The sequence below is a fragment of the Entelurus aequoreus genome, linkage group LG10 (assembly GCF_033978785.1).
Source record: "Entelurus aequoreus isolate RoL-2023_Sb linkage group LG10, RoL_Eaeq_v1.1, whole genome shotgun sequence".
NCBI classification, from domain to species: domain Eukaryota; kingdom Metazoa; phylum Chordata; class Actinopteri; order Syngnathiformes; family Syngnathidae; genus Entelurus; species Entelurus aequoreus.
The window spans coordinates 27,016,138-27,040,547 of NC_084740.1; the positions used below are offsets into that span (position 1 = coordinate 27,016,138).

The window sequence follows — 24,410 nt, forward strand, 5'->3', positions numbered from 1 at the left end:
TGTATGTGTGTGTGTGTGTGTGTGTGTGTGTGTGTGTGTGTGTGTGTGTGTGTGTGTGTGTGTGTGTGTGTGTGTGTGTGTGTGTGTGTGTGTGTGTGTGTGTGTGTGTGTGTGTGTGTGTTATGTGTGTGTGATATGTGTGTGTGATATGTATGTGTATGTATATATGAGGTAGATCACCTCGACTTGGTCATTTATTAAGTAATTGATTAACGTTGAAAAACGTATTGGGGTGTTACCATTTAGTGGTCAATTGTACGGAATATGTACTGTACTGTGCAATCTACTAATACAAGTTTCAATCAATCAATCAATGAATGCCTACTGAGTCTATGGTGCTGTTAAGTTATTGTGGCTCAATTTGTTTTTTTTATTTTAATGTATTATTAATATATATTGTTTTAGTTGCTTAAGAGATATTCCTGGCTCTGAATTTGCTCATTGCTATTTTTATGTCTTTGTGCATTATTTGTTGCCGTCATCATTAAACGAACAGGTTACTCATCGGTTACCCAGTACTTGAGTAGTTTTTTCACAACATACTTTTTACTTTTACTTAAGTAAATATTTGGGTGACTACTCCTTACTTTTACTTGAGTAATAAATCTCAAAAGTAACAGACTCTTACTTGAGTACAATTTCTGGCTACTCTGCCCACCTCTGTATGTATGTATATATATGTATGTACACAGCAGAGGTGGGACCAAGTCATTGCTTTGCAAGTCACAAGTAAGTCTCAAGTCTTTGCCCTCAAGTCTCGAGTCAAGTCCCGAGTCAAGACAGGCAAGTCCAGAGTCAAGTCCAAAGTCAAGACTGGAAAGTCTCAAGTCAAGTCCCAAGTCCTGCATTTTGAATTTCAAGTCCTTTCAAGTCCTTTTAACCACAGACTAATATATTTACACAGATTGTGTATGCTTTTAAAACGCTGTATTTATTTATTAAAACAAGTGCATTTGAAATTGCAGGAAAAAAAATAGTGCTGACATTGCACTTCATAATAGCACTATTATCCAGTCATTTTAAACATTTAACTCATTCCTTTACAGAATAAACACATTTGAAAAAACAAGTGCAACTGTACTTATTTGCACAAAAAGTGTTAACATTGTATTTCCATGGCATATTGCATTGCAACTAGTTCCACAGCAGTTTCTATCCTGTTCTTACCTGATCTCATTGATCTCATCTCATACTGTATGTGTGTTTATGTGTGCGTACATATGAAAAACATAACAAAAACATGAACAAAACAATGAACAGAGTTGAACTTTTTAGATGTCAGGGCCCTATGCAATATGTACACCTATTCTTAATATAGTATACATTTTAACTGACCTTTATTTGACTATGTTTGTGTTTTTGTAGGTGGCTAAAATACGCGGTGCTGCTGATCGCCGTCTAACGTTACGTTACTGAGTGTGATACATTGACTAACGTAACGTTATGTGTAGGTACCTCATGCAGCCCTGCTTAAAAAAAATCACTTGACAAAAAGTATGAATAAGGTTAGCGAACTGCAGTGGACGCAACAGATTGCCGTGTTTGCAATGACGTTATAACCATAGACATCTTATAAGTAGACGCAGCATTGGCTGCTGTGACACGAGCAATTTGGCCGCCATCTTGAAGTGGTGATGAGGAGCCGGCGAGTAGCCTAAACTGACAGTTGACAGGTAGAAAACAAAGATGCCGGGTTGGTGTTCAGCGTTTTCCTGCTCAAATGAGCGGACTGTTGAAAATAGGAATCGGGTGATTACTTTTCACAAGTAAGATTTAACATTAATGTACTATTGGTTGTATTTTATGAAAATAATATTACCACAGAGTTGAGAAGGAGCAAAGATCTTTAATATTTGTATGTAAAAATCACAAATAAATCTTCTGGGGGAGGATGACCCCCCTACAGGGGTTTGGTTTACAAACTTTCAGCCCCACCTAAAACAAAACTCACCAGCCGCCACTGATTATGATGCATTCTCATTTTAGGCAAAATATAAGAGAATACTTTCTTAACAGTATAATTGTAACCAGGAATAAGTCTTCAAGTAACAATATTCAAATACTAACATTGTTGGGTAAGACAGAATTTGGTTTTATTCTGAATCCAGTGAAACAGATTGGTGGTTTTAGCTGATATAAAGACTTACAGGTGTTTATATATGTTTATGTTGAAGAATTTGGCAGACGCTTTTATCCAAAGCGACATACATAAAAAATACATATAAAACAATGACTGTAAACATGATCATTTAAGGGAAGAATGTAATACAAAATATCAATACAAAGTGTCAAGACAGAATAAACTCTCTGCTTCTGCAGCAACAGAGATACAGTCTATAAGATATATAGATATCTAATGTATTCATACATTGTTTTTGTAGGATATACGCATGTATATATAACCTAATCATATTGTTTCTTCAATTTAAAAATAGCTGACCGTTTTTTTCCCCTTTCTCTGGGATTATATTCCCAGTTTTGATCTCGGACGTCTGGTCACTTATAGCGTATAAGAATATTATATTACTGTTAAGCAAACTATGAATAATAAAACACGCCAAAACATGTGTCCTTTATCATAGCTACACGTATGACAAAAAAGCGCGTGAAAATCAGTGGTATTCAGTGAGGTAAGATTAATTAAATGCGCTGACAGTTCATTGCTCCTGCCAAATGAATTGCACTAGTGGAGCGGATCACCACTCCAAGATGGCGGCCCCGCGTCTCGTCTGCGCCTGTAGGCAGTAGCGCTCCATGCTGCGTACCCTTATAAGATGTCTATGGTTATAACGTTAGCAGTGAGTTATAGCCTCACTGATTTAACTACACAGCAAATAAAAGTCATGTTACTTAGCCAATAAGCGTTAGCTTACATTCAAAACTTACCCTTCTTTGTGCATCTTCAAATGTCGAACGAAGTTGGAAGTTGTTACGTCTCCGTCTATAATATTCGAACTGCATGATTTGCATAGGGCTATTCGTTTTTTGTTGAACAAGTCGTAGTTTTAATACCCGAACGAAATTAACTTTGGCATAATTGTTTCTCACTGCCGCATTGCTTGACAATTCTTCTTCATTGGTTGTCCTGCAATTTGATTGGATGAGAGCTGTGGGATGAAAATAGCGTAGATCTAATTTGATTGGCTGTTGTACTGAGAGCACACCAACTGACAGGAACAACACGCTGATAGACACAGACGAAGAAAAGGAAAAAATACGGAGCGGCGCGCTCCCAAATAACTTTTTAATCTTTGGGTTTTGGGGAAAGTAGCAAGTCATGTCAAGTCAAAAGGCTCAAGTCCAAGTGAAGTCACAAGTCATTGATGTTAAAGTCTAAGTCGAGTTGCAAGTCTCTTTACATTTTGTCAAGTCGAGTCCAAAGTCATCAAATTCATGACTCGAGTCTGACTCGAGTCCAAGTCATGTGACTCGAGTCCACACCTCTGGTACACAGTATATATATATATATATATATATATATATATATATATATATATATATATATATATATATATATATATATATATATATATATATATATATATATATATATATATATATACCCATCCATCCATCCATTTTCTACCGCTTATTCCCTTCGGGGTCGCGGGGGGTGCTGGAGCCTATCTCAGCTACAATCGGGCGGAAGGCGGGGTACACCCTGGACAAGTCGCCACCTCATCGCAGATATATATATATATCAGTATATATACATACATATACATATATATATATATATATATATATATATATATATATATATATATATATATATATATATATATATATATATATATATATATACATATATATATATATATATATATATATATATATATATGTATATATATATATATATATATGTATATGTATGTATGTATGTATGTATGTATGTATGTATATATACTGTATATGCATATGTATTTATATCTACTTAAATATATATATGTATATGTGTATATGTATATATATATATGTACATACATAAAATAATGTCTTCATAATGTGAATTATTTTACTAAAATAGGGACGTTTGTCGAGGCTAGAACAAATTATTCATGTTTACATTGTTTCTTCAGGGAAACTATGCTCCACTATACAAACTTTTCGATTTGCGAACCATGTTCTATAATCAATTAAGTTCGTAAATCGAGGTTTTGTTGCATGTAAATAGTCCTTATAAAACTAGTAGTGCTCTTTTCATTGCTTAAGTCATTACATACAAAAAAACAGTTGTCAAAATATACCCAGCAAATGTTGTACAATTCTTCATCATGATCGCCAAGAGATACAGTATAATTATGCAAAGTAAAATAAAAAAGATGTTAGATGAACAGTGGACATGCTCCTTAACTTCCACTTAATGTTTTTCCAGTCTAAACGGCAACAAATGATCACAAAAATGTCCAAAACGACCAAAGGCGCAGTGCTGTATGCTGCCGATCGCATTGGCTATGTTTACATATACGACATGGGGAAGTTAACTGTTGGCCCCCAACCCAAGCCACTGAAAGGTCAGCTTTTATTGTCTAAGACACACTCAGAAGTAAAGTTTGCGCATGTATGCAAACTCACATTGTGTCCTATTCTTGCAGCTGACGCCTTCTGGCGAGCCCACACCAGCAGAATTACAGGGTAAGATATGTTTCTTAGTCATTTTAGCAGTTGCTGTATATTTTAAAGGCCTACTGAAACCCACTACTACCGACCACGCAGTCTGATAGTTTATATATCAATGATGAAATCTTAACATTGCAACACATGCCAATACGGCCGGGTTAACTTATAAAGTGCAATTTTAAATTTCCAGCTAAACTTCCGGTTGAAAATGTCTATGTATGATGACGTATGCGCGTGACGTCAATCGTTGAAACGGAAGTATTCGGACCACATTGTATCCAATACAAAAAGCTCTGTTTTCATCTCAAAATTCCACAGTATTCTGGACATCTGTGTTGGTGAATCTTTTGCAATTTGTTTAATGAACAATGAAGACTGCAAAGAAGAAAGTTGTAGGTGGGATCGGTTTATTAGCGGCGGACTACAGCAACACAACCGGGAGGACTGAGAGATGGATAGCAGACGCGCTAGCCGCCGACCTCACCTTGACTTCCTCCGTCTCCGGGCCGCCGACCGCATCTATGATCGGGTGAAGTCTTTCGTCGCTCCGTCGATTGCTGGAACGCGGGTGAGCATGGGTGTTGATGAGCAGATGAGGGCTGGCGTAGGTGAATGGCTAATGTTTTTAGCATAGCTCTGTGAGGTCCCGTTGCTAAGTTAGCTTCAATGGCGTCGTTAGCAACAGCATTGTTAAGCTTCGCCAGCCTGGAAAGCATTAACCATGTAGTTACATGTCCATGGTTTAATAATATTGTTGATCTTCTGTCTATCCTTCCAGTCAGAGGTTTATTTATTTTGTTTCTATCTGCATTTAAGCATGATGCTATCACGTTAGCTCCGTAGCTAAAGAGCTTCGCCGATGTATTGTCGTGGAGATAAAAGTCACTGTGTCCATTTCGTGTTCTCGACTCTCATTTTCAAGAGGATATAGTATCCGAGGTGGTTTAAAATACAAATCCGTGATCCACAATAGAAAAAGGAGAAAGTGTGGAATCTAATGAGCCCTTGTACCTTAGTTACGGTCAGAGCGAAAAAAGATACGTCCTGCACTGCACTCTAGTCCTTCACTCTTACGTTCCTCATCCACAAATCTTTCATCCTCGCTCAAATTAATGGGGTAATCGTCGCTTTCTCAGTCCGAATCGCTCTCGCTGCATTGTAAACAATGGGGAAATGTGAGGAGCCCTTCAACCTGTCACGCTACTTCCGGTACAGGCAAGGCTTTTTTTATCAGCGACCAAAAGTTGCAAACTTTATCGTCGATGTTCTCTACTAAATCCTTTCAGCAAAAATATGGCAATATCGTGAAATGATCAAGTATGACACATAGAATGGATCTGCTATCCCCGTTTAAATTTAAAAAAAATCATTTCAGTATGCCTTTAAGCTAACGCTAAGCAGGCCACTGCGCCGTATTATAGTGCACAGTCTATTAATCATCACGGAGGAAGGACGTTTGAAAAAAAAAAAAGAAAAATCTGATGCACCTTCATTGTGCTGCAGCCTGGAGGTTGTCGACAACGATCAAGTGGTCCTCACCTCCTCCGTAGACCACACAGTGCGCCTCTGGGGTGTACACGGACAATTCATAGGTGAGTGGGTGTACTGTTGCTCCAGCCGCCTCACAGCTGTAACAGTAGTTAGTATTGACTTTGTATAAAATGTCACCGAATGAGCTGCGTGATGATGTCAGCGCCAGCTTGATGTAGACTTATTTTCAAAATCTGGCAGTATTTCGCCTTTGGGGGTTGTATCAAAGCCGTAAACCAGACAGGCATTGACATTTTTTTATTTTAACTAGCGATGGAATGCTTGCTGTGTTATAGCATACATAACTGTGACAGTATCCCTTTCCTAGGTTTTGTGTACAAGGCAAATGTGGATACATGCGCGTTAAGTAGTCCCGGCAGCTTTCATGCAACCTTCCAATTGGCAATATTGCAATCGACAGTATTGAGTTGAGTGTATTAATAACATAAAATGTAGATTGATACAGGATCTGCTTTAGTAAAATGGAATACAAGCTCATCAGAAAAAAACATGGTAGACAGAAAGTATAGAGCAGGGGTGTCCAAAGTGCGGCCCGGGGGTCATTTGCGGCCCGCAGCTAATTGTTTACCGGCCCGCCACACATTCTGGAAATACTATTGTAAAAATAAAAAAGAACATTAAAAAAAGTGGAATGAGGTGAAATCTAACGAGAAAAAGTTACAATGTTGACACAAAAGCTGCCATGCAGGCTGTTTTTTTTCTTTTGTCTTTCTTCATTTTTCTTTTTTTGCCATTGCTCAAAAAAAAAAATAATGAAAAAAATCCATGTTATAATGAATTATTTTCAGGGCTCCAATTAATCCAGATATTTCACTTTCAAATGTTTTATGTGGTAAATATTGCATATATTGTGTAGTAGCCATATAAAAACATCAAAGTTTTCTTTGACAAAAGCGCATAAAACAAACAAAATAATAGTTCCAGCATAAAATCGACAGATATATCTGAAGTTGATCTCGTAACTTAAGTGTTGAAAGTAAAAGAAAAACCTAATAAAAATGTATCACTTTATGAGTGGGGCACCTTTTGGATCCCAAATATATTTAGTGATTTTTTATTTATCTTTTCACTGTGATTACTCAAAAATATGAAAGAATTAAAATCAATGGTGTCCTGCATTATTGATCTTTTAGGGCTCTAATTACTAAATACTGCATATTTCAGTTTTACTATAAAAAAAACTAAGTTGTTTTTGACAGAAAAGCCATAAAACTTTTTTTTAATTTGTATTACTTTATATCAACTTGAAGTTGATATAGAGATTTACTGTAAGCGTTAAATAATTTAAAATAAGTCAGATTATTATTTTTAACATTTTAATGACTGGGACCCTTTCGGGACCCCTAAAGGTAAAATAAATAAAAAAGGCATATATTTTGTTATGGTTTGAAAATGAAAAATATCAAAATGGCCCCCACATGCTTTAATTTTTCCGTGTGCGGCCCTCTGTGGAAAAAGTTTGGACACCCCTGGTATAGAGTCTCTTGTATTAGAAACTTTCGTAAAAACATGTCAAGGTACGTCATACCAATCACACACTTCCGACCCTGTAGGAAATTACAGTACACACTACAAGCAATGCCACACACCGCCTGCCTACACAATTCTGCTTGAGTGTCAAGTAAACAACTCCCACACAACAGTGAGACTCTTAGACAGACTGTGGCTCGATTAAGGCGTACTTATTTTGAAGGAGAGTGACACTCACCAACCAGCAAACCTCCGCTTCATCTCTAGGTACCTTTGGCCAATCGGACGTGTGGAACGTCCACATCACATCTTCCTGGAAGCATCCCGCTGTTCCTTACGAGGTCTTGACTGATCCTCTAAGCATGCCTGATTGTGAACTTGTCAAAGGAACATCGTCTGATAACATCGATTGTCAGGCAGAAGGACTCCAACTCAGGACTCAAAGAGTGGGACAGATATAAAGTATTATTTATTTATTTTTTAAACATCTGTCTTGACTTAGTTCAAGGATTAAGCGTAAAATGTTCTCAGAAAATAACTAGCGCCCCCCGCAACCCTGAATGGGACAAGCGGTAGAAAATGGGTGTATGGATGGATGGGAATTTATCAGAATAATCTGAATTAATAGATTTTTTTAATGCAAGAACAAAGAACAAAAATATGAAATTTCCGATTTTTTTAAGTTTTACGAGCAAAAAAATAGAGACAAATCTATTAAAAATACTAAATGTATGTCTTTAGTGAAATCATTTGATAAAAATGATAACCACAAATAAATCAAAATAAATAAATGTAAAGGTTTTTAAATACATATTGAATTAAATAAACAATATACACTACCGTTCAAAAGTTTGGGGTCACCCAAACAATTTTGTGGAATAGCCTTCATTTCTAAGAACAAGAATAGACTGTCGAGTTTCAGATGAAAGTTCTCTTTTTCTGGCCATTTTGAGCGTTTAATTGACCCCACAAATGTGATGCTCCAGAAACTCAATCTGCTCAAAGGAAGGTCAGTTTTGTAGCTTCTGTAACGAGCTAAACTGTTTTCAGATGTGTGAACATGATTGCACAAGGGTTTTCTAATCATCAATTAGCCTTCTGAGCCAATGAGCAAACACGTTGTACCATTAGAACACTGGAGTGATAGTTGCTTGGAAATATATATATATATATATATATATATATATATATATATATATATATATATATATACATATATATATATAGTTATAAGTTATATATTCTGAACTTAAATATTTAAAATATTCCACGATTTATAAAAATTTTCATGCATGCTGGCCACAAGGACACAAACACACACACACACAACTGTGCAAACAAGATAAACTGTGGCAGAAGTATTGAAACACTGTGATGTTGCATCATGGGAAATGCATACCAAATTGCATTTTGCACAGTCCACTGTGTACAATGTCAGTGAAGCGTTTCATCATCATTAAAATGTAGCGCTTCATCATCCTTTTTGCACACGTTCACCTCGACAGCAGCGTGCAACCTCAGGTATATCAAATATTACAATTGGAGGTGAACTGTACATTGTGTATTTATTTTTTTCTGACCGTGGTAACTAATAGCAACCGGCCTTAGATTGATTCCACATGTCGGGTGAAAGCTCAGACGCTGCAAACTACAAAGCGATGCTTTCTTTTCAGTCAACAGACGTAATGGGGGAATTTTGAAACATGTGCACACACACGTCTCACAAATACACTCTCACTATCCGCAATCTCATGAGATCAAAAATAAACGGCAGTGTATCATAATGACAGGTATGTTGCTCCTTTTCCTGGAACTTGAGAGATAACCAACATATTAGAAACAGCTCTTGATATGTTATCAAGTTTGAAAAATGTGTTTTGTTCTCTTTTTTCGTTTCTTACTGTTTACATTTCTCATATTTAAATACAATCAGGACTGCCCCATTCTGTACGTAGGGCCCTGATCTTTGGGGGACCCCATTTTGTGTGAAGAAACACACATTTTCAGTAGACCCATAATAAATTCATAAAAGAACCAAACTTCATGAATGTTTTTTGTGACAAACAAGTATGTGCTCCAATCACTCTATCACAAAAAAATAAGTGTTGTAGAAATTATTGGAAACTCAAGACAGTCATAACATTATGTTCTTTACAAGTGTATGTAAACTTTTGACCACAACTGTATATTAAAAAAAAAAGTTACCTCTTTTTAAGCTTTAAACTTGCAATTAAACTTTATCATTAAATATTTTCCATGACCTAATTTTCTAAAAAAAGATATATATTTTAATTACATTTTTAAAAGTGGCCCTAGTGTGTGAATGTGAATGTTGTCTGTCTATCTGTATTGGCCCTGTGATGAGATGGCGACTTGTCCAGGGTGTACCCCGCCTTCCGCTTGGATGCAGCTGAGATAGGCTGCAGTGACCCCAAAAAGGGACAAGCGGTAGAAAATGGATGGATGGATGTATTATTCATTTCGTTAATTCCTAACTTTATCTTTGACTAAAATATGGATTTAAAAAAAAAAAAAAACATTATTTGCAAATCCCTTCTGAAACTGTAGAAAAAGATTATGACTCATTAAAAATATATATTACGTGTTGAAATATAATCTTAAAGGCCTACTGAAACCCACTATTACCGACCACGCAGTCTGATAGTTTATATATCAATGATGAAATCTTAACATTGCACCAAGAAAAATTCCTAGTTTGTGAACCCCTCTCAAACAATGGCAATAAAACTATTCTGATTCTGATTCTGATTCTGACATGCCAATACGGCCGGGTTAACTTATAAAGTGCAATTTTAAATTTCCCGCTAAACTTCCGGTTGAAAAACTTCTTTGGATATGACGTATGCGCGTGACGTAGCCAGTAGAACAGAGGTATGGCTCCCCCATTGAGGCCAATACAAAAAGCTCTGTTTTCATTTCATAATTCCACAGTATTCTGGACATCTGTGCTGGTGAATCTTTTGCAATTTGTTTAATGAACAATGGAGACTGCAAAGAAGAAAGTTGTAGGTGTGATCGGTGTATTAGCGGCTGGCTGTAGCAACACAACAAGAGGACTTACTTGGATAGCAGACGCTCTAGCCAATGCTAGCCACCAACCGATGCTAGCCGCCAACCGCATCTATGATCGGGTGAAGTCCTTCGTCGCGCCGTCGATCGCTGGAACGCAGGTGAGCACGGGTGTTGATAAGCAGATGAGGGCTGGGTGGCGTAGGTGGAGCGCTAATGTTTTTATCATAGCTCTGTGAGGTCCGGTTGCTAAGTTGCTAAGTTAGCTTCAGCGTCGTTAGCAACAGCATTGTTAAGCTTTGCCAGGCTGAGAATTATTAATCGTGTAGTTACATGTCCATGGTTTAATAGTATTGTTGATCTTCTGTCTATCCTTCCAGTCAGGGATTTATTTATTTTGTTTTTTTATCTGCATTTAAGCCAGATGCTATCACGTTAGCTCAGTAGCTAAAGAGCTTCGTCGATGTATTGTCGTGGAGATAAAAGTCACTGTGAATGTCCGTTTCGCGTTCTCGACTCTCATTTTCAAGAGGATATAGTATCCGAGGTGGTTTAAAATACAAATCTGTGATCCACAATAGAAAAAGGAGAGAGTGTGGAATCCAATGAGCCAGCTTGTACCTAAGTTACGGTCAGAGCGAAAAAAGATATGTCTTTCACTGCATTCTAGTCCGTCACTCTAACGTTCCTCATCCACAAATCTTTCATCCTCGCTCAAATTAATGGGGTAATCGTCGCTTTCTCGGTCCGAATCGCTCTAGCTGCATTGAAAATAATAGGAAAAAATATGAGGAGGTGAACAACTGACTACGTCACGCTACTTCCGGTAGGGGCAAGGCTTTTTTTTAATCAGAGACCAAAAGTTGCGAACTTTATCGTCGTTGTTCTATACTAAATCCTTTCAGCAAAAGTATGGCAATATCGCGAAATGATCAAGTATGACACATAGAATGGATCTGCTATCCCTGTTTAAATAAAACAATTTAATTTCAGTAGGCCTTTAAACGTTTTCGAGCGTTTCGCCCTGCCTTGTCCACCAGTCCAGCGCAGTCTGCTCTCCTGGACAGCAGAGGGCGCACCCGAGCTGCAGACGTCAAGTGACGATGCCTCCCGACCACAAGCAGAAGAGAACACGCAGGAGGAATCCCACTCCTCCTCATTTTCCCGAGGAAGTGTTAGGAGAGCCGAAAACATTCTTCTATGTGCAACTTGCTCATTCTTAGATAGCCCGAACACGGCGAGCTGTGTTGTGTGGGCCGGCGGCTTTGGCGACTACTCGACTGCCTTTTTTTTAAAACAATGCTTCGCAAGCGCCGCCACATCACGCACGGAGCGGCGGCGTTGGTTCTGCTCTTCTTCGGTAAGTGACCACCTTACTTTTCACGTCATCCGTGTGTTTGTTTGCGGATCACCCGGCGTGTAAACAGCGTGATTTGTGGTGGAAAAAGCCGTGACATTTTCCTTTTAGTCCCATTTTATTTCCACAAGAGTTCCACAAGTGAGCTGTCACGGTCGCTTTCAGCTTCCCGAGAAGTTACAGGCTTTAAATAAAGAAACAAACCAACACGTTAGACCCGAGGACCAAAATCTGTCACCTCCCCCAAAACATATTTTATTTGTAAGATTGATTTCAATGTCAGATTTCAGAAGACACACACAGACTCGACTAAAAACTGCCAGGTTACCAAAACAGCTGTATATGTATAGTTTCCATATTTTCAGCCTGAAATCTGCACAGCAAGTTTGTTTAGACAAAAAATATCCTCAGGTTTCCAAAAAAGGCCTGTGAAAGTATTAATATGTTATATTTTGATAATCCTTTATAGTTTTTTAGTAGTATTTTAATTAGAGATGTCCGATAATGTTGGCATGCCGATATTATCGGCTTTAAAATGTAATATCGAAAATTATCGGTATTTTTTTTTAAATGATCGGTATCGTTTTTTTTTGTTTTTTGTTGTTGTTTTTTTTAAATTAAATCAACATAAAAAACACAAGATACACTTACAATTAGTGCACCAACCCAAAAAACCTCCCTCCCCCATTTACACTCATTCACACTCATTCACACAAAAGGGTTGTTTCTTTCAATCAATCAATCAATCAATGTTTATTTATATAGCCCTGAATCACGAGTGTCTCAAAGGGCTGTACAAGCCACAAACTTTCTGTTATTAATATTCTGCTTCCTACATTATATATCAATACAGTCTGCAAGGGATGCAGTCCGTAAGCCCACATGATTGTGTGTGCTGCTGGTCCACTAATACAGTGGTTCTCAACCTTTTTTCAGTGATGTACCCCCTGTGAACATTTTTTTAATTCAAGTACCGCCTAATCAGAGCAAAGTATTTTTGGTTGAAAAAAAGAGATAAAGAAGTAAAATACAGCACTATGTCATCAGTTTCTGATTTATTAAATTGTATATATTGTTGTGGTCTTTCTTGAACTATTTGGAAAAAAAGATATAAAAATAACTAAAAACTTGTTGATTCAATTATAAATAAAGATTTCTACGCAGAAGTAATCATCAACTTAAAGTGCCCTCTTTGGGGATTGTAATAGAGATCCATCTGGATTCATGAACTTAATTCTAAACATTTCTTCACAAAAAAATAAATCTTTAACATCAATATTTATGGAACATGTACACAAAAAATCTAGCTGTCAACACTGAATATTGCATTGTTGCATTTCTTTTCAGTTTTTTTTGACAGACATTTTAAAATAATCTCACGTACCCCTTGGCATACCTTCAAGTACCCCCAGGGGTACGCGTACCCCCATTTGAGAACCACTGCACTAATAGTACTAACCTTTAACAGTTGATTTTACTCATTTCCATTCATTACTAGTTTCTATGTAACTGTTTTTCTATTGTTTTACTTTCTATTTTATTCAAGAAAATGTTTTTAATTTATTCATCTTATTTTATTTTATAATTTAAAAAAAAAAAAGACCTTATCTTCACCATACCTGGTTGTCCAAATTAGGCATAATACTGTGTTAATTCCACGACTGTATATATCTGTATCGGTTGATATCGGTATCGGTAATTAAAGAGTTGGACAATATCGGAATATCGGATATCGGCAAAAAGCCATTATCGGACATCCCTAATTTTAATATATACAGTACGGGCCAAAAGTTTGGACACACCTTCTCATTCAATGCGTTTTCTTTATTTTCATGACTATTTACATTGTAGATTGTCACTGAAGGCATCAAAACTATGAATGAACCCATGTGGAGTTATGTACTTAACTAAAAAAAGGTGAAATAACGGAAAACATGTTTTATATTCTAGTTTCTTCAAAACTCTGATTACTGCTTTGCACACTCTTGGCATTCTCTCCATGAGCTTCAAGCATGGTACGGCAGCTGCACCGCTGCAGACAGGTAGAGACTCCAGAGAGTGGTAAAGACAGCGCAGCGGATCATCGGCTGCCCTCTCCCCTCCCTGATAGACATTTACACCCCCCCGCTGCCTCAGCAGAACTACGAACATTATTCGTATATATGTTAGATTTTTTATCGCTATATTAGTCTATTTATACCTGCATTGTCCTTTCCATCCTTACACTTTCCATCATTGTAACTGAGCTACTGTGTTGAACAATTTCCCTTGTGGATCATTAAAGTTTGTCTAAGTCTAAGGACAGCTCCCACCCTGGCTTTGACCTGTTTGACCTGCTGCCCTCAGGAAGGCGCTATAGGGTCGTCAGGTCTAAGACAAACAGGCTCTAGAACAGTTTTTTCCCTAAAGCCATAACCACAGTGAACTCTCATAGGCACTAATTTTATAGTTAAGCACCTCTCTGTGTGCAATTTTTACTTTTCACCACACAATCTGAATTCTTCTGTATATATGTATATAGTATAATATTAATTTCCTGTAAACAACACATTGAACGTAAATCGTTCTCAGGACTTGACTGTGCACCTTACCCCCTTTTGTACTATTTACCTTTTTCTTTTCTTCCTATGTTTTGCATATTGTCATATTGACTGTCGCACTGATGCTGGAGTTGCTTTTAATCTCATTGTACCTGTGTATAGTGACAATAAAAGGCATTCTATTCTATTCTAAGCACACCTGTGAAGTGAAAACCGTTTCAGGTGACTACCTCTTAAAGCTCATTGAGAGAATGCCAAGAGTGTGCAAAGCAGTAATCAAAGCAAATGGTGACTATTTTGAAGAAACTATAATATATAACATGTTTTCAGTTATTTCACATTTTTTTAGTTAAGTGCATAACTCCACATGTGTTCATTCATAGTTTTGATGCCTTCAGTGACAATCTACAATATAAATAGTCATGAAAATAAAGAAAACGCACTGAATGAGAAGGTGTGTCCAAACTTTTGGCCTGTACTGTATATATCTGATAAAGGTGTGTATGTGTATATATGTGTGTAACATAGTAATTGGTTTTAGTTAGAAAACGTATTAATATAATAATATCAGCCTCCCCAGTGGCACAAGACCAACAACATTGAGAACTTGTTGAATTAGGTCCTGTCGTTGAGCAGCTCAAACATAACATTGACACAACATGCTTTTTGACGACGTTTAATCAATGTTGGGTTCTGACGTTGATTTGACCATTGAATTTTGATCTTTTCCAAACCAATATTCTACAATACAAGTACAACGTTGAAACCACATGCTTTTTGACGACATTAATTTAATGTCCGGTTGGGACGTTGATTTGACCTTTGAAATTTGGTAACTTTCCAACCAACATCGTGGATCCAATGTTGGACATCAACGTTGTTTGAATTTATAAATACAACTATTTTGCAACGTTGTTTCAAAGTCATTTTTAAAGCACATGTACAGTATGTATAATCAATGTATTATCAATGTCTTAGGCCTGCTGGGTCTGAAAGCTCCTTCAGCCTAAACTTTTTCGCAAGATTGATCTTTTGTGTTAGATTTTACAACAACAACATACATTCAAGGCTTAACGCATCAGGCCACAAACTGTCAGCTTCCCAAAAACTGCTGTAGAAATAATATTAAATGTTATTATTGTACCGTTGCATTTTTTTTTTCAAAGTTACTACAGCCTGATATACAGTAGTATGTATTTCAAACATTATTTGCATCGTTGATTTTAGAAGGAGAAAAAAGGTCATTAGACCAAGAACGGTTAGGTTCCTAAAAAGAGCTGTAAGAAGTATCCGATTTGAACTTTCCAGAGATGTTCAATTGGGTGTAGGTTAGGGCTCTGGCTGCGCCAGTCAAGAATGGTCACAGAGTGTTTCCGAAGCCACTCCTTTGTTATTTTAGCTTTGTGTGGTCATTGTCTTATTAGAAGGTGAACCTTCGGCCCAGTCTGAGGTCCTGAGCACTCTGGACAAGGTTTTCTTCCAGAATATCTCTCTACATGGCTGCATTCATCTTTCCTTCAATTGCAATCAGTCGTCCTGTCCCAGCAGCTGAAAAAACACCCCCATAGCATGATGCTGCCACCACCATGTTTAACTGTTGGGATTGTATTGAGCAGTGCCTGTTTTTTTTCCACACATACTGCTTAGGATTAACGCTAAAAAGTTTGATCTTGGTCTCATCAGACTAGGGAATCTTTTTTCTCATAGTCTGGGAGTCCTTCATGTGTTTTTTGGCAAACTCACTGCAGGCTTTCATAGGTCTTGCACTGAGGAGAGCTAGCTTCCGTCGGGCCACTCTGCCATAAAGCCCTGACTGGTGGAGACTGCAGTGATAGTTGACTTTGTGGAACTTTCCACCATCTCCCTACTGCATATCTGTATCTCAGCCACAGTGATCTGTGGGTTCTTCTTTACCTCTCACCATGGCTCTTCTCCCATGATTGCTCAGTTTGGCTGTACGACCAGGTCTAGGAAGAGTTGTGGTTAACCCAAACTTCTTCCATTTAAGGATTATGGAGGCCACTGTGCTCTCAGGAAACTTAAGTGCTGCAGAAACTAACTGTGCCTTGTTACAACTCTGTCTCTGAGCTCCTTGGGCAGTTCCTTCGACCTCATGATTCTCATTTGCCCTGACATGCACTGTGAGCTGTAAGGTCGTATATAGACAGGTGTGTGTCTTTCCTAATCAATTCCAAACAATTCAATTAAACACAGCTTTACTCCAATGAAGGAGCAGAACCATCTCAAGGAGTATCAGAATAAATGGACAGCATGTGAGTTAAATATGAGTGTCACAGCAAAGGGTCTGAAAACATATGACCACGTGATATTTCAGTTTTTCTTTTTTATAAAATTGCAAAAAAAATTACAGTTCTGTTTTTGTTCTGTCAAGATGGGGTACTGAGTTCACAATAATGAGGAAAAAACAACAACAAATGGCTGCAATGAAACATTTAAAGTGGTCTAAATACTTTCCATACCCACTGTATAATGTATGTAATATAGTATTTAGAATAATAGTATTTTTTTTTCATCACAATCAGTTTTAACGCTACTTCAACCTGAAAATATGCATATTAAACATTAATTGCAACATTGATTTGCAGCTCAGATTTTTTGAGAAAAACAAGGCCCTCAGGTCATTCACTGTCAACTTCCTAAAAACTGCTGTAAAAAGTATTATGTCGTACTTGAGTAGATTTTGTTATTTCAAATGTCAATGTTACTTCAGTTTGAAATATGCATGTCCAAAATCAATTGCAACGTTGATTTTAGAAAAATAAAAGGTTCTCAGGCCAAAAACTATCAGCTTCCTATTAACTGCTGTAAAAAAAATGTACACTGAACTCTCACGTTATTAACTGTATCCACTCAGCATCCATTGCACCGGTCACCTTTCAAGGTTTCTCGCTGCCCCGTTTGGTTAAGTTTTTTCTTGCCCTGATGTGGGATCTGAGCCAAGGATGTCGTTGTGGCTTGTGTAGCCCTTTGAGACACTTGTGATTAAGGGCTATATAAATAAACTTTGATTGATTGTGATAATATATATGTTTTTGTATTTCAAACTTTTAATGTTACTACAGCCGAGCATATGCAATTCAAACATTAATTGCAACATCATGTTTTAGAAAAAACTAAAGGTCCTCAGGCCAAAAACTGTCAAGTACTTAAACACAGCTGTAAATATATTATACACCTGTATTTTAAGGACTATAAGCCGCTACTTTTTTCCCATGTTTTGAACCCTGCGGCTTATAAACAGGTGAGGTTAATCTCTGGAGTTATTTTTTTTCTAATGGATTAATTATGGAATGGATTAAGCAAAGAAATCAAACAATGTACTAAAATGATGCACTTTAAGAAACTGTTTAAACTCAAAGTGTTTGCAAAATACACAGAAAAAGAATACTGATAAACATCTTGAACATTATTAAAAATTAGAACATTTTATTTTATCTCATAAAAGATGAAAAAAAAAACATCAATGACTTTTCTGTTTTGTTTTACCAGTGTTTTTACTGTCGTGTTACAGGCACTGTTTGAAAACAATTAGGATATGTAAATAAACATTTACAAAATATTTATATGTAAATATCTCCTTTCACAACTTTCAGGTGTACATCCGTGGCTTATATTCAGGTGCGACTAATATATGAACATTTTATTTTTTGTAAATTTACTGCAGGTCAATTCCGATTTATTGTGGTGCGGCTTACAGTCCAGAAAATACGGTATTAATATTTTTCCCATTTTCAGTCTTTTAACACTACTTGAACCTGAAATATTCGTATCAAACATTGCAAACTCGAAGTCCTCTGTCCAAAAACTGGTTAATGTTTAATATGAAAAAATATATATTCAACACAATTCAATCATTTAGTTATATATTGTTTTTTTGTGCAGATTATTCATTCAACAATGTCAAAATGGTTTGAAAATAAAAAATGGGTGGCACACAATACCCATCACGATCTCTTGATGGGAAACTGCACTTTTTTGGATTTTTTTCCTATCGCTCACAATCATTATGAGCGACAAGAACACACATTTTGTTTTTTTTTAAAGGATTTTAAAGATGATAAAAAATGTGGGTAATGAGGGTCACCGTTGTAGCCTTCAAATCCCTATAAAACAACTTCTAAACCCTCCATCAATGTTCTATATACACACTGCAAGTATATATATATATATAAAGTAGTAACAGACAAGTTCATAACAATATGTAATATGTTCAATATTTACCATATTTTGATCATTTAAATCATGCCAGAACTGACTTCTTTCCATAGCAGCGCACTTCCGACTTCTGGCAACAAATATGTTTCTACTTCTGGAAACAAAGGCGTATGTGTTTTCTAATCATGGCAGAATCGATAACAGACAACGAATACGACTATTTTTGGACAAATGAGGATTTACAACCTTATATTTTTGAAGCTGAGTATACCGAGGATGAACTGCTGCTTAAAGAAGCGAGCGCGAAGAGACGTTGGAGCAGACGGAAGCCGAGAGAGTGAGGTGAAAGTGTCTTTGACATTATAAATATAGAACTTGGAGTTAAGCTATTTCGATATAAATGGAGTGTTATTAAAACTACAGTACATACGCTGTGTGGCTAGCTGTGTACAAACAAAACATGAACTGTGGGTTAAATACTTAACAGACACTGTAATATGATTGTTCATGTTTTTCAGTCAGTACAGATTGGTGTCCTATCGCAGTGTTGTTCATTACAAACTCAAACGCGTTTTGTGTTGTCGTAGAAGCTAGCTTATCTCTTGCCGTAGTTAGCTTTTACAGCTATTACAGAAGCACGCCAATGTGTTACTACGATAGAGAAAGAGTTCCACAGTGTTCACTCTTACAATTACAATGTTGCTACAGTTTGGTTATTATACAGGTTATAGATAGGGATGATGTTTGTCAAGAAATTATCAATTTCGATGCCATTATCGAATCCTCTTATCGAACTGATTCTTTATCGATTCTCTTATCGAATCCAGATAGGTTGTTGAATATGGAAAAAAACACACAATACTTGGTTTAATAAAAACTCACTTTTGGCAGCCTTCACTTATATTTTTTAAGAAAACAATTAAATAGAAAAATAAAATATTGACTGTTAATGCCCCTTTAATTGGGCCACCTAAGAAAAATACATGCAGGGAAAATCCTGCATTCATTTGTATTATTTATTAGACAGACTTGTAAACTCTGGAGTGGTGCAGGCTACAAGATAACGTTAACGTTATCAGACACATACAAAAAGGCTAACGTTAACGTTACCGTTAGCCACTGACTATACTTAGGTAACGTAAGTCTAGCTAACATTACTGCAGTCCTGGTTGACATAAGATGTAACATTATTTTAGCCTAAAGGCTACAAGTGAGCAGATATGGAAATTAACCGGCAACAGTTAACGTTACTTACTCACCGGCACTATCAGTGGGACTGCAGGTTGAAGCAGAGGAAGAGGGGTTTGCTTTGTCATCTCTGTCGCTGCTTCTCCACGTGTCGAAGACGCGACACGTTTCTCTAACCTTCAGGTTATGTACGGCCTGAACATGTTTCAACATGTTTGTTGTACTGCTCCCCTTACAGGAAAGCGAAGCCTGTCAATAATTGCAAATAGCAGTTTCGTCGTCGTATTTCTTAGTAAAGTGAAGCCATGCCTCGGAGCGTTTTTTCCGGTCCGTTGTTGTTGCTGCTTCTGTATCTGCCGCCGAATGACTGTGCTACGTCATTTCCTGTGACGTGCCACAGGACAATTCCTGTGACACGGGATTCGTTCCCAGGGATTCGAATAAAGAACCAAATCTTTTTCTTTACTATAGTGGCTTCGATAACGGGAACCGTTTCTCAAAAAGTGATTTGAATCCATGGAATCGGTTCTTTTCTTATCGAACAATCAGGAGAACCGGTTTTCGAACATCATCCCTAGTTATGGATGTATTGTTGACGGTTTTTGAAGGCCTTTTTAAAGTGATTTAGAGGTAGAATTGATTGCTCCCATTAGCTGCATTGCTAGCCACCAAGAACGGACAATTATTATGTTAAACTGTAAAAAAAGAAAGAAAAAAAAGAAATTGGTATTCTTGTCTTTCATAAGGATTGTGAACAATAGGTAAAATTCCAAAAAAAGGGAAGTTCCTCTTTAAGGGTTAAATCCTGGTAAATTATCATTGCTAGGGACCAAATACTTTGGTCATGTGGCTTCTACCGTTGTCATGGCAGCTGCATTTGTTTCTACAAACTACTGACAGAACAGCAAAGTTTACAGTGGCATCCTGATAGTCTCATTACTTTTAGCGACAGTACTTAAATCCCACTGTTACATTATGATGGTGTGCGTGGGGGGCATGACAAGGCGGTGGGTGTGTTGTTGTGCTGTGCTGTGCTGCACACTCTTGCGTGGCTGCAGCTGTGGAGGGAGTTGCAGCAGCAAACCATGTGGAAGAGATAACAGCTGAATGTAGAAAAGAGGAGTCACACTGCCCTGCAAACACTGAAAATGTAATCATGTTGAGAAAGGACAAAAGGGAGAGAAAAAAAACCCCACAAGCTTCTTTTGGGCGTTTTTTTCGTGCAAAAGGGTGGACCTGTTTACACTTTGTTTGTTTAGAAATCCAAATCGCTAGTTCTACTGTATATATTGCAGTTATTGGGACTACTCCAGTGTCTGGTTTTAGCACAATCTATTCCCAGTTTTGACATAAATTATTTTTACAGAGCTTTGATGGCCAGCAGTACTTCTCAATTGTTTATTTCCACAAATGTCATAGCTTGTGTCAGTCAGAGATCACTTTGTGTGATCAGAAACGCTTTAAATATGTCCAAACTCTCACAGTCTCGCTGTATCGCTTCAGGCTGCTATGCAACTGTTTTGAGCTAGCGTTTTAGCTAGTTCGTCTATCGACCCAGTTAGTTTTCGGTCTAAACGGTAGGGATGGAAATCTTTTTCAACTTAATTTGATTCCGATTCTTTCGGTGACAATTTGATTCAGAATTGATTCTTGTTTCAACACGATTCTCGATTCAAACTGATTATCGCAATACTGTAAATTATTTTTGGCATATGCTATAAAAATTATAATAGAACCTCAAAACAAAGCTCCTCTTTGCTGCTGACGTATGACGTGCACGCGCACTAATTAAGCACTGAGATATCCTAAAAACATATTTTTCTAAATTGATTCTTGGCCTTAATGAATTAATGTGAGTGTGAATGTAGTCTGTCTATCTGTTTGCCCTGTGATGAGGTGGCGACTTCCGCCCGAATGCAGCTGAGATAGGCTCCAGCACCTCCCGCGACCCCGAAAGGGACAAGCGGTAGAAAATGGATGGATGGATGGATTCTTGGACATAGGTTGGAGTTCAAATCCCAGCCGAGTCATACCAAAGACTATAAAAATGGGACCCATTACCTCCCTGCTTGGCACTCAGCATCAAGGGGTTGGAGTTGGGGGTTAAATCACCAAAATGATTCCCGGGCGCGGCACCGCTGCTGCCAACTGCTCCCCAAGGGGATGGGTCAAATGCAGAGGACAAATTTCACCACATCTAGTGTGTGTGTGACAATCATTGGTACTTTAATCTTTAATCTTTAATTTTGAATCGATTTACAATTGTACTAAAAATCAATAGCGATTCGTAAGTGAATAGATTTTTTTTCCGTCACTCCCACTAAACGGGAATAATATATATGAAAAGAAAGCACAGTTTGTCGACCAATGAATGACGAAAATACTTATCTTTGTATTTATTATTTGTCCTGGCCCATTTAGTTGTCTGCCTTCTGCTGTTGAAATAAAACAAAAACTAAACAAGAAAATATTGTAATTTGTTACAAAAAAAAGTACAAAGCTTTAGATACAACAATAGGTTGTGTACCGTATTTTTCGGACTATAAGTCGCAGTTTTTTTCATAGTTTGGCCAAGGGTGCGACTTATACTCAGGAGCGACTTATGTGAGAAATTATTAACACATTACCGTAAAATATCAAATAATATTATTTAGCTCATTCACGTAAGAGACTAGACGTATAAGATTTCATCGGATTTAGCGATTAGGAGTGACAGATTGTTTGGTAAACGTATAGCATGTTCTATATGTTATAGTTATTTGAATGACTCTTACCATAATATGTTACGTTAACATGCCGGGCACTTATTCAGCCTGTTGTTCACTATTCTTTATTTATTTTAAATTGCTTTTCAAATGTCTATTCTTGGTGTTGGGTTTTATCAAATAAATTTCCCCCAAAAATGCGACTTATACTCCAGTGCGACTTGTATATGTTTTTTTCCTTCTTTATTATGCATTTTTGGCCGGTGCGACTTATACTCCGGAGCGACTTATACTCCGAAAAATACGGTACTCTACCTAAGTCGTGATATTTTGGTGCAGATCTTGGGAAAAATGCTGGTCAAAGATCTTGATATTGATCTGAATTTGTTTTTAAAGAGAAAAAAAAGGACCACACTTTACCACCACCCACAGGACTGGAGTGGAACTGCATTGCTTGCACGTCATGATTTTTTAAAATGTTTTTTTTCATTCATTATTTTGCCTTGGTCTGCACTGCTCAACATTCTAACGTTAAAGGCGACCTATGAGGAATTTCGTCTTTTCTGACTTATAAATATTGTTTCAATGCTAACATGTCAAATCATAAGGTTCATGCATTTTAGCGTGAGTTTGCACAAAGTTTTGGATGCCTCTGTTGCAGGGTTAGCAGTCTGGCTATGTTGTGACGCCACCATGAGGTCGAAGCACTTTTATGATATTAAGTCAGGGTCTGAGAAAACACAAAAAAAGGTAGGAAAAAGTAGTATCTCCATCTAACGGAGGCGTGCACACAATAATACTGACTGCAGTGACATACATGCTGATAAAAGCACCTTTTTAAAGCAGGTCTGAATCGATCGAGTGTGCAGGTGTACCTAATGTTGTGACCACGTGAATCTAAATAATGTTTATGAAGTTTATTTCCGGCTGTGTCTTGAAAAAAAAATTGCTGCGATGACTTCAAGATATATTCAAAAGATAAATTATGATACTTTTGGAGGGGGTAGGTTTCACTTGCAATTCATGGGAACACATCCACAAACAAACAAACACCTTGCAGACAGACTCCAAAAAACGTTGTTATAAACATGACTGTGGAGGAAACTATGTGCAAAATGTACACCAAAGCATATCCAATACATACTGTATTACCTAGACCACACAGAAGTGTTTTAAATGTAGATTAAAATCATCATAGGTCCCCTTTAATGTCGCCTTTTCCACTAACTCGTTCACCTAATCTAATTCCACCAGAAGAATGAAAGCTCTTAACAACTCCAAAGACGTGACCGTTTCTTAATTAATGTCTGGGAATTTTTAGAATGCTGTATTATAGAGTTTGCTGGTCTGCGTCATTTAGAAATGGTTTTTATCATAATGAACACACTGACTTTCGTTATATGGAGAGCAGGGAATCACACTGCTGGAGCTGGCATGGAGGCAAACATGCTCTGTGTTGAATATTCATGGCAACAGCAGGACGAGGTCAGGAATGTGTCCAGTTGGGTGAAATTTGTAGCTGTCTTTGTTGTCCATGTGTTCTGTGGCATGTTTGAGACCTGTCCTCCCTGATGTGCATCTGGGGCTAAGAACAGCATGAAGAGTGGATGGTAGCATCTGGACCGCACTCCCAAGTTACAGCCTGTCGTCTTGGCAGTGCAGGGATTTGACATTAAAGAGACACTTTCATTTTTAAAGCTAAATCTCTGCATGGAATGCCAGCCATTTTCCAGTCTAGGAGAATTCTGAGAGTGACGTTTGGTTACCAAGTTA

At 37.4% G+C, this 24,410-nt stretch overlaps 2 protein-coding genes across 5 annotated transcripts in view; both read left to right on the forward strand.

Annotated features, from left to right (window-relative positions):
- The window catches only part of wdr95 (WD40 repeat domain 95), a 53,591-nt gene extending 44,874 nt beyond the window's left edge, over positions 1-8,717 (forward strand). The window contains exons 25-28 of the mRNA XM_062061867.1: positions 4,376-4,514; positions 4,596-4,635; positions 6,124-6,212; positions 7,909-8,717. Coding sequence (XP_061917851.1) covers positions 4,376-4,514; positions 4,596-4,635; positions 6,124-6,212; positions 7,909-8,102 — 462 coding nt within the window. The 3' untranslated portion in view covers positions 8,103-8,717. The remainder of the gene's footprint in view (positions 1-4,375; positions 4,515-4,595; positions 4,636-6,123; positions 6,213-7,908) is intronic.
- Positions 8,718-11,715: 2,998 nt separating this feature from the next.
- b3glcta (beta 3-glucosyltransferase a) overlaps positions 11,716-24,410 on the forward strand; it is a 162,375-nt gene continuing 149,680 nt past the window's right edge. The window contains exon 1 of one of the 4 annotated variants that reach the window (XM_062060444.1): positions 11,716-12,031. Coding sequence is in view for 2 of the 4 variants with exons in the window: in XM_062060445.1 (XP_061916429.1) it covers positions 11,971-12,031 (61 nt within the window). In the remaining 2 variants the exon portion in view is untranslated. The remainder of the gene's footprint in view (positions 12,032-24,410) is intronic. The other 3 variants (XM_062060443.1, XM_062060445.1, XM_062060446.1) reach the window with 3 other exon arrangements.